Here is an 11,327-nt window from a genome sequence, read left to right as displayed (position 1 = left end):
GGTGGGTGGTCCGATTTGCCACTTCGTCGAGAAAGGGGGCCCTTTCGGGCATGCGGAGGTAGAAATAAAATTCTTTCGGTGTTTATTGGAGAAGGAAGTTTATTGAAGAAAACTAGACGGCCGAGCCTGGAACATATATGTGCCCAACTCGGTGTTTAGGGTAATAAAAATAGTAGAAAACCTCCGGTCGGAGGGAATATGGTGGATTTTGAACAGGACAATGATGCCGCATAAAAGGCGGAAGGTATTGGGGACTAGGCTTCCGGCGGAATGCCAAAAAAGTTGCATCGTCAACGATGAAAGGATGAATGGAAATCGCAGACCGATTGTGAACTCGTCGAGAAAACATAAAAGGCTCCTGGCGGCGGTTTATAAGGCCGAGCGGAGGATCAGATAAAATGACTTGAAATCGGAAGGGATGTCAAAGTTTTCTATCAAAGATCGGCGTCGCGCCGATCGAAGCGCAACTTCATGGTAGTGTACCATGGGCCGAGGGTTTGGTCTTCGGATTGAGAAGATTGGGCCATTATCCGAGCGGACGAAACCAAAAAAGACGAAGGCAGAAGATAAAAGCAAGAGGGCAACGGAACAGTGGCCCGAAGACGGAAACTGGGGAAAGAAATGCAAAGAAAATGCCGGAAACAAAGAGGGAAAGAAAGAGAACCTTGCAACGAAGAGGAGGATCGAAGAAAAGAGCACCGGAGATCACTGAAACCAGAGGAATGAGATCACCGGAGAGCTGGAACGTGAGAAGCTGGGAGGCACGCAAGAGCAAGAGTGCGACGAAGGGAGAAAACGGAGCTTTTTATAGGATGGAGCCCGAGCGGTCTCCACATTTGGATCCAGGTCGCGAGAATCGGAGCACTCATCGCGCCGTTCATTTCGAACCGCCTCGATCCCATCAGAACACCACGCCGCTGTCGTACGATGACGGCAGCATGCCAGTGGCATTGAACCACGGGAACGCATTTAATGAGCGTGTGCTAGACCTTAATGATGGAGATTGGCAGAAAATTAGAGTAGTAGAAATGTCGTTCGTTTGGTACGTTTGTTCCGGCGGATGGTAGTAGTGATGGGCCAGTGGAGCCTGGCCGATGGTCGGACTAATTCCTTGACTAGACTTGAAGGGAGGCAAGGCGGTAAGAACAGGACCCCCTCCGAGGGAATCAACGCCACGTGGAGTCAGGGCCGAACGGCCGACCGGAGAAGGGGGAGACCGGCCACCGAATGGGGTCTCATCGAAGTCGGCACCCGGGAAGTCAGGGTTCGGACGCTCGTTGAATAGGATTATGCGGTAGAGCGGGTAGCCCACTCGATCAAGGCATAAGGTAGCAATACTACAGTCTCCACAGAGAACACTACAGGGAATATCCTAAGTGGACCAGCACATATGATCGGCCGGACGCAAGGGGTCTGCCGACCGTACGGACACTCGGCATGGAGTAAGAAGAGACAACAGGCAAGGAAACATTCTCTGACAGCAAGTATGGCAACGGCGAGCCATACGCAGGATCTTATGATGGTTCCGCTGTCCCATCAAAGACGTGCTGGGACTGTAGCAGTATGGTATCAGGTAAGCTTTCTGACAAGCCCTTACGGAGGTATGGGCTGAGGACACATATTCACCTCGGTATGTGTGTATGAGCTCCTTCCCAACTCTATATAAGGAGCCTCGCACTTCACCGGAGGTACGCATTCTACGATTCTTGGAGCCACCCCCTTTGTTGTCCACTTGCCTGACTTGAGCGTCGGAGGGTCGTCGCCGGGAACCTCTTCCCGGCCCAACTTCCTTGCAGGTTCGCCGAAGGTCCGTGCGGAGGGTCGGAGATCTACGTCAGCAACTCGGAGAGCGCCACGTGCCCAGCGCCCGTTGATTCAGCTTTCGGACAGGATCACAAGTTTACATATGTTTTTGGAACCTAATAAAGGTTCATACCTACTGAATTTATCAGGAATTTTGGTGGAACAAAATTTTTAAGATTTTTTCTAATTTAACCCCTATAGTTCCTGATATATCAACCAAACCTTTTGTATTTTCAAAATTTTGAATTTTGAGAAATATTTATATTTAAGTATGCATAGTCATTTCTCAAATTTTCTAGTTGATCTTTTATCTTTTCATTTTCCACCTTTAGATTATCACACATTTCTACTGAGCATGTTTTTGCTAAAGTTAATTTAAAACCTCTATTTTCTTTCTCTAATTTACATATATTTCTAGATAGTATTTTAATGAACTCAAATAACTCTTCAGGATATCGAGAACGTACCTTGCCTACTGTGATGATTTCGTTATCTGATGCTCCCCATTCATCGTTGCTTTCTTCCAAAGACTCTCTCCTCTTTCGTCGATGCTCATTTCTGAGTTACTTTTTTCGTCCCTATGATGATTCGCTATTGGTGTCAGTCCGACATAAGCTTCAATTTTGGACTCAGAGGACGAAGATTCATCCCACGTAGCTTTTAAATTTTTCTATTTTGTTCGTCTTGACCTTTTTCTTTGTCTTTCTCTTTCCTCTTTAGTTTAAGACAATCATTCTTTATGTGCTCCTCTTCTTGGCAATTGTAGCATCGTACCTTCCTTTTGCTTTGAAGGTGTTTCTTTACCTGCAACTTGTGAAATTTGTTAGATTTAAGAAATTTACTAAAGTTTATTACTATAAGGGTTGCTTCGTCTTCGTTGATAGAAGCTTCGAAGTTTGATTCATCTATTTTTGCCTTTAGGGCAATATTTTAATTCGGCTCCTTCCTTAGTTCTGCACATCTAGATTCGTGAAGTTCTAAACTAGAAAATAAACTTTCTAATGAACTTACCTCTAGATATTTTGAGATATAATATGAGTTGACTATGGATGTCCACTGGGTGTTCTTGGGAAAACGTTAAATGCATACCTTAGTGAATCTTGGTTTGTTACCATTTCTCCAAAATTCATGAGTCCGATGATCAACTCCTTTAGTTTGACATATAGTTGAGCAGCCGACACTCCCTCTTTCAGCTAAAGGTTCGTTAGTTGATTCCAGAGCAGGTCCCTTTTTGCGATCTCAGCTTCGGAAGCCCATTCGTGCAACTCTAGGAATTTCTCACAGAGTTCTTTTGTTGATCTATAGATGCCAATTCTGTTGACTTCCTACGGTGGTAGCACACTCAGGAGGTGAAATTTCGCTCGTCCGTTTGCTATAAAGTCAACTTGTTCCTTCTTGGTCCATATATATTCTTCTTTTTTCTTTCCATGTTGATCTTTGGGAAAAACAAAACTATATTTAATTATTTATAAAATTTTAAAATTAATTTTGAAGAATACATACATTCTCTTTTTTCACATCGTGAACTCCCTCTCAAACTTTGGTGGGTAGATGCTTGGTCCGACCATCGTTTTGATGCTTCAGTCGACGATTAGTCCTTCTGAGGCTGTTGGACTCTGATACAAATTGATGGGGCAGCGGATGCCACCAAGAGGAGGTGAATTGCCTGAAATTAGAGTTAGAAAGATCTCTTATTTTTGCTTAGCAAAGATGCACAATTAAATTAAGCAAATATAAGAAATTAACATTAAAGAAAAACTACTTAAAAAGAGTAGGAAAAAAATGTCAGAGTTTACTTGGTTACAATTTAGATGCTTGTTAATCTAAGGCGTTGAAAAGCTCACTAAAAACTCCTTCATTGAAGGTAGAGAAGTCTTTTTTTACATACATTGACAGCTCAGAAAAGACTAGGAAACTTAATACAGAAGTTGTTCTTCAAGGTGTGTTTAATTCCTAGCTCTAGGGGATTTTTTATAGCGTATTGAAATGATGTTACCATTGGTTTCATCGCTCGGAGGTGCCTTCAAGGAGGCCTAAGGTGCCTCTAGGAAGATAAGCTTTATCCACTAAACATAAAACTTTATCTTAATCCAACGATAACCTAACAGTTATTGAAGGCGCCTCCAACAAGCTTGAGGGTACCTTCTATGAAGGCTTGAGGGCGCCTCTAGACGGGTTGAAGGCACCTTCCATACAAAAGGCATGAGGGCGCCTCCAACCTTGTTGGAGGCACCTTCCATAAGGCAGATCAACCTCCAAGCTGATCTTCTTCATATGGGTGATGCTCCGGTTATCCGAAGTTGAGCTCACCCGAACCCAACTCCTATCTTCTTCTCAAATAGACTTCCTCCCCTGCTTCTCATCCCTCGGATACGCAGCGCGCATCTTTCTCATTCGCCAATGTACTCTTCCACAACTTGTCATCCCTTGGGTGCACCGAGCCCATCGACTCACTTCCCATGTCATTCTTCTTGTCCGCTGCATCTTCTGCTCGACTTCTTGTGTCCTAAGTGTTAGATTGTTACATATGTGAGAGAGGGGGGGGTGAATCATATGATTTTAAAATCTTTTCTTTTTTATTTTTAAAAATAAAGTGCGCGCAGCGAAACAAAAAATATAAATGAGAAAACACAAGAACTCAAGTGTTTTACTTGGTTTGAAGCCTTTGGCGACTCTTACTGTTGGGATATGTCTGATGCAGGTGTGTGCTAGAACATATTTCGTAAACATGCGCAGCCGAGAATAAAACAATAACATTTTCTAATTATTACATCACACACACCACACGCATACAAGGATATAACATGCCAAACATAATCGCATAATTAAAATTTTATGGGAAGTAAATTTACGTTAAGTATACCTTACGGATGACCTGTAACGAGAAGAGCATCAACCATAACGACGTTGTCGAACCTCGCCCCTATTCGTATCCACGTCGAGCTCCTCAAGACAACTCCTTGAGTATAAGCCTCTCCTTCGGAAGTTACTAGCCACAAGCGAAGAAAAGGGATCAAGAGGAAGAAGAAGAGAAGCACACAAGGGAAAGTTTTTCTCCCTTGTGATGATCACAGTAACAAGGAGGGGAGCCTCCTTGTTGTTGACGGTGGTAAAGAGAGGAGAGGGAGAGGAGGATTGAGTTTCCAAAAGCAATCAACCAAATAATGAAATTTGTATCTAATTCTCTCTCAATTACATCTATATATATAATCCTCTTTAATGAGTTGGATTAGAAAGCCCAAATCTAACCCATTATCTCTTAACAAAAAATTAGTCCATTAACTTCTTGACTTGGTTTATGACTAATTCATAATTAAACTAAATATGGTTCAACTTTGCCATAAGAGATGTAGCCCATCCGCGCTTCCATCATGACAAATATTTTCATATTTGTCTATATATGGTCAAACCAAATATTTATCTCTTGATCTAAGAAGCCTATTCTTTAACTTATTTTACATCTTTTAGAGACTCGTTAGTGTGTGTGACCCTATAGATTCTCGATTTATCTTGCCCATCCATAATTAACTACTTAATTATAGAACAATCATAAGTGATACCTAGTAGTATATCATGATCCCCAATTAGCCGAAAAATTATAGTTGATCTTAGAACTAAATCTAAATCCTTCAGTAGCTACAGTGAGTCGTGCCTTGTTCCTTTCACTTGTCTTATATCCACTTGGTTCAGGATATGGTCTATGTGTTTGTCCCCACTAGATTGACTATGTCACACCTAGTCTAAGTAATACTTTCTTGTTCTACAAATTCAAATTACTCATACATGTGTACAAGATTGTTGTACTCTTAACATGTAATGCTTTGGCCAAAGACTTTGAGTAATAATCTTAATGAGTGGCCATGCATAGAGTATACATCTCCTCACAAGGATCAGTGAATCCTCTGTGGGCTATCCAAACATATTCAGGCATTTTGACTTATACCCAATCATCCTGGGTTCACACCTCAATGAGGTGCTTGCTTAAGATTATTTGTGCAGGAAGCACCAGACGATTGAACCTGGATTTTTTATTATGTCAAAGGGTCTAAAGTTGAGTTGTCTTGTGATCTAACAAGGTTGATTGAGCTTGCAAGAAATTCTGAAGTTGACTTAAGAAAAAGTCCTAGTGGATTCTAGGTAGGTGGAAAACCCTAGGAGGAGGTAACCCTAGGTCCTAGGGGTGGTAACCCTAGGTGATGGAAAATCCTAGCTGCAGTTAGGCAGGTGAAAAATCCTAGGGGGAGGTAACCCTAGGTCCTAGGGGATGGTAACCCTAAGAGGAAAGTCTTAGCGGGTCGAGCACTTTCGACGAAACCCTAGAGTCGAGGACTCTAGGTTAAAATCCTGGTGGTTGTGAACCAGGTGGAAGTCTGGACGGGTCAGGGATCAGACGTCCAGTAGAAAAGTCCTAAAGACTTGGATGCTGAGAAAAAGTCCAGTCGGTCTAGAGGATCGGTCTGACAAAAGGTAAACTCTCCTGAAAGGAGTAGGTGAGGACGCATTCCCCGAAAAGGGAACAGTAGACGTCGATTCGACCTAGAGTTTCAGTGAAACTCAAAGTCAGAACTGGATAGTTCGGAGACTGTAAAAATAATTTATTATTTCATATTTTATTGTGCTAACTCTATTTTGTAGGGTATATTTTGTATTTGGACTATATGCCTTGCAGGAAGTGGAAAGCACAAAAGAGCCCCGAGTAAACAGTGTTCAAGGCGCCTTTCATAGAGATTGAAGGTGCCTCTTGTGAACAGTGTTCAAGGCGCCTTCCATGGAGCTTGAAGGCACCTTCAGATAGATAGAATTCACAGAAAGCGGATTTTATCGACGATTGAATCTGCGGAGATGGAATTCAAGCTGGAGGCGCCTTCCATGGAGGCTGAAGGCACCATCAACAACCTATTTAAGGCAGGTTTGAGTAGAGCCTTAATATAACTTGATCTTCTCAATCTTTCTACTGCGCGCTGCTCAAAAGATGATCCGACGAAGTCGTAACGGTACTCCGACAACCGAAAGTCCGAAATTCCTTGTTCTTAGTTGTTAGTATACTTTCAATTGTATTTTAATTATTGTACTTGTAATTTCCGGATTGTCCATCGAAAGCACTCTCATGTGCGGGCCTTGGAATAGAATCGCCACAGGCTCCGAACTAAGTAAAAGAAAAGTGTTACGCTTGTGTTGTTTTGCTTCCGCTCTATTTCTATCTTCCGCTGCTTTACTCTGTACTTTCTGAAACGTGTGAAAAAATCACGATAGCTATTCACCCCTCCCTCTAGTGCATCTCAATCCTACAATGATGTCAAAGTATAAGTCTCCATGACTAAGATGACTTGTATACCTCAAGTCAAAGGAAATTTGCACTCGTGCTACAGCAAGAACTTTCACAGACATATCTATATATATGTAGAGAACCATATAAAATCTTATAACGAGTCACTCCAATGAACTAGTTATTATAACTAGCATCCACGTTTAACTCTCGACATCCCAATGTCTCCAGCCAGTGAGAAAACAACTGCTTAGTGAACCAAGGAGTATAACCCGTTCTAGTCTTACAAAATTGATGATGTCCGAATGCATCAATTCAATGACTAGGGGAATTCCAATATGTTCATAATTGCCCATGTAGAGATAATCACTAGTTGTGATCCAATCACAATTTATCTTATGCTATGAATTATATTGCGGGCATTCAGTGAATGATTTTAAGACAATCAAATATATAATAAATACTCAAATAGTGAGTCTATATTTAGTAAAAAATCCTAAGGCGATTGCCTTAGGACATCCGTCAAAATCTAACATCTACTTCAAGACCCAGCTCCTTCAGACCTATCGATAGGTAATCCACTAAAACCTCTTCCGGAACTGCCAGAAGAGGTAATCGAGTACAAATTAAAGAATAGAAAAGTGTAACAATCCTACACTTTCCTTTTATAGATATGTAAAACAAGTATAGAATTAAAACTAGTTACCAACACGAAGACGTCAAAGTGAGAGCTCTTGTGTGTCGGTGATGTCCTGTCTACTATAGTCGGGCATGGCAAAGTCACAGTAAGCAACAACAGAAATTTAGAGTAGTCGGAACGTCAAGCGAATGCGTAGAAGCTTGTAGTAGAGATGTGTTCATTGTACTGTTTAAAGCTTTCTTTTGTTGAGCGTTGAAGGCGCCATCCATAGCACTGGAGGTGCCTTCTATCGGCAAAGTTTCATCCTGAGAAAATAGTGCCTTATCGTTGATGTGGTCTTCTGTGTTATCTGATTGAAGGTGTCTTCCAAGCTCTTGAAGGCGCCTTCCATTGCCTAGCTCAAGGCACCTTCCTTCTCATAGAAGGCACCGCGGGTACTATTCACCCAAGGCATTTTATACTTCTTTTGCCCTACAAAATATGTTAGTCCAACAAAACAAAGTATACTCTACAAAACGAAGCTAGCACAATAAAATAAGTAGTTTATTAATTAGATCCTGTCTATCCAAAACCATAATCTAGTCAGGGTCTCAGTTTAAATTTACAAAATAGACCTAAACTAGGCCTATGCCTAAAGTCCTAAATTGGGACTCGTCCTCACTAGAACTCTCTCCTCCAGTGATTTACCTTACTTACTTGCCAAATATTTGATCCTCCAGACCCGTCTGAACTTTCTTTGATCTACCTTAGTATTTGACCAAGATGATCTACTAAGACTTACCTGTAATACTAAGTTAGCACAATAGTAAAGAAAAATAATATTAGTATTATTAATAATTCGCTGGTTGCGCTTGGAGTTTACACATGCTTGGAGTTTATTCCTCTAAGACTTTTCATTGCGTAGGGTTACCTTCCCCTAGGGTTGCCCAACTTCACTCACTAGGACTTCCATTGCCTAGCTTCACTTACTAAGACTTCCACCACCTAGCTTCACTCACTAGGGCCCAACTTCACTCACTAAGACTTCCACCACCTAGCTTCACTCACTAGGGTCTGACTTCACTCACCAGGACTTCCATCACCTAGTTTCACTCACTAGGGTCCCGCTTCACTCACTAAGACTTCCACTACCTAGCTTCACTCACTAGAGTCTGACTTTACTCACTAGGACTTTCATTACCTAGCTTCACTCACTAGGATCTGAATTCACTCACCAAGACTTTCCCTTCATTAATCTCCAGTTAGGACTAGTCACTTAGTAGACTTCTCACTTACTTTACCCTTGCTAGTCATCTAGTCCTGAGTAGACTTCTTTCTTCCAAATATTAAGTTTTATTTGGGTCAACCCTTGGTCAAACTGACCATACATAAGTACAATATTAAATATTGAAACTCTAGAGGTCGATTGTACTAATAATCTTCTCCATTTTAATGTTTGATAATTTTTTAATTTAGTCTTGGGTCTTTAAGGGTTTTATCTCAAAGTTTGAGAGATTATAAAAGTTTGGGAGATTAGAAATATTTTTAACTTTTCTAACTTACGATCACTCTTTCTCTTTGACACACATTAAAAAGGCATGAACTTAAAGTTACTCTCCATTAGGTTTTGCACCAACACCACCTTTTGAAAGACACAATTAAGTGTTTCAAAAATATAATTTTTAAAACATAATTTTCCAAAGTAATTGTTAAAGGCTAATTGTTTTTAAAGTTAGTTTTTAAGGCAACTTTTGACCGTTAATTTTTAAAAAATTAAAAAAAAACTTTTTAAGTATTTTTCAAAGACATTTGCAACTATTTTTCATGAAATTTTCAAGCATAAAATTTTATAAGAATTTAAAAATTATTTTTCAAGGTATTTTAAAAGAAGTTTTTCAAAGTAATGTTCTAAATAATTTTAAAAATAGAGAGTTTTACGAAAGAGTATTTCTGAAAAGATTTTTAAAATAATTTTTCAAACAAAGTTTCAAAGATTTGTAAAATTAATTTTTGAATGCATTTTGAAAATTATGTTTAATCTTTCAATCATGATTCCTCCTCAACTTGACATATTCTTAGAAATCCTTATTAACCACAAGGAAAACTTCTTATGTGCCTTAGGGGTTGATCCAAATCAAAAGAGCCTATGAGCCGAGTGGGCACGAAGCTCGTGAGATGGAAGGCGAACAAGAGCGGAACCCATGAGATAGAGGGAGTGGATCCCATGAATAGAGCTAGCATAGAGCCCATGAAATTGAAGGCGAACGAGAGCAAAACCCATGAGCTGAACGAGAGTGGATCCCGTGAACTGAGCGGGCACAAATCTTGTGAACTGAGCAGGCGTAGAGGCTGTGAAATCGGATGCGAACGAGAGCGAAACTCATGAGTTAAGTGGGAGTGGATCCCGTGAATTGAGTGAGAGTGGATCCCATGAATCGAATGAGAGCGAAGCCCATGGGATCGAAGGCGAACGGGAGTAGAACCAGTGAGTTGAGTGGGAGCAGATCCCGAGAGATTAAAGGCAAACAGGAGTGGAGCCAGTGAGCCGAACTAGAGCGGATCCTGAAAGATCGAAGGGTGCGAGCTCATGGGATAATCTGGATCGAGCCCAGTGACGATACTCTGGTCTAAGACTAGTGTGTAAATAGAGTTAGATCTTGTTGTTATTTTGATGCCTTGTGTCTAAGTGTGCAGGAACTTAGGAGCACAGGAAGTCGAGTGAAAGACGCAATTAGTGAGAAGGACGGTACGGGAGAGAGTTGACGGACTCAATGCATTCGAGGGACGAGGCGCTGCGAAAAAGTATACTGGTGGATGAGAAGGAGGTGTGCAACGTTTCCGAGAGACGAGTAGTCGAGACGGAAGATTGCTCGAGAAGGCCGAAAATGGGTTGAGTGAATCCTATTCCAGATGACCGAAATCACCTAAGTGAGCGAAGCCGAACGGTTCCCGGACAAAAAGTCAACTAGAAGTTGACTTTGGTCCAGGTGCCTTGAGCTATTCAAGCGCTAGGTTAGTCCGATCACATTGGTTGGTCCTAGGAAGATCGCACCGGTTCCAATGTAAAAATTTTGCACAAGTGTCGAACCTTTCCTAACAACCTATTGTGTTCTTTAGAAATTAAATCCGGAATCGCAAGCGGAACTTAACATTATTGATTTCAAATTTAACTTATCTGTTCTTAGTGGTTTAGACTTGGATCACAAAACGATACTTAACATTATAGATCCAATCCACCTAGGTTACAAATTTAATTAAATATTTATTTCAAAATTGACTCCCAGGTCAAACATGGCGAGACACTTAGCCTTCTTGGGTATGAGAGCATCCACCACTGCCTTGACAAAGTCTCTTAACGAAATTCAATATTTAATTTCCTTATATAACCTTAGGTTTAACCAAAAGGAACAATCGAATCACAAGATCGACAAATAAAATAAAGAAAACAACTTGAATTACAACCGAAAATCTAGAATCTCTAGCCTCTTGTGTTTGGAATTTATACAAAGAAAACTAGTACGATCTGGGAAAATAATTACTAGTTATACCTTTCTTTGTAACAATAACCTCTTGATCTTCTCACGTATTCCTCTTCTTATCTCGGACATTATATGAACAACGATCTCTGAGATGAGAACC

The 11,327-nt window shown here is 40.9% G+C and overlaps 1 protein-coding gene across 1 annotated transcript in view; it reads left to right on the top strand.

Moving 5' to 3' along the window:
- Positions 1 to 6,645: 6,645 nt before the first annotated feature.
- Positions 6,646 to 11,327, top strand: part of LOC121995008 (bifunctional riboflavin kinase/FMN phosphatase-like) — a 7,175-nt gene continuing 2,493 nt past the window's right edge. Inside the window, exon 1 of the mRNA XM_042548868.1 lies at positions 6,646 to 6,708. Within this exon, the coding sequence (XP_042404802.1) occupies positions 6,646 to 6,708 (63 nt within the window). The remainder of the gene's footprint in view (positions 6,709 to 11,327) is intronic.

The sequence above is a fragment of the Zingiber officinale genome, chromosome 6A, assembly GCF_018446385.1.
Source record: "Zingiber officinale cultivar Zhangliang chromosome 6A, Zo_v1.1, whole genome shotgun sequence".
Lineage (NCBI taxonomy): Eukaryota > Viridiplantae > Streptophyta > Magnoliopsida > Zingiberales > Zingiberaceae > Zingiber > Zingiber officinale.
Note: the sequence above shows the minus strand (reverse complement) of the source record. Positions and strands in the feature narration are given on the sequence as shown.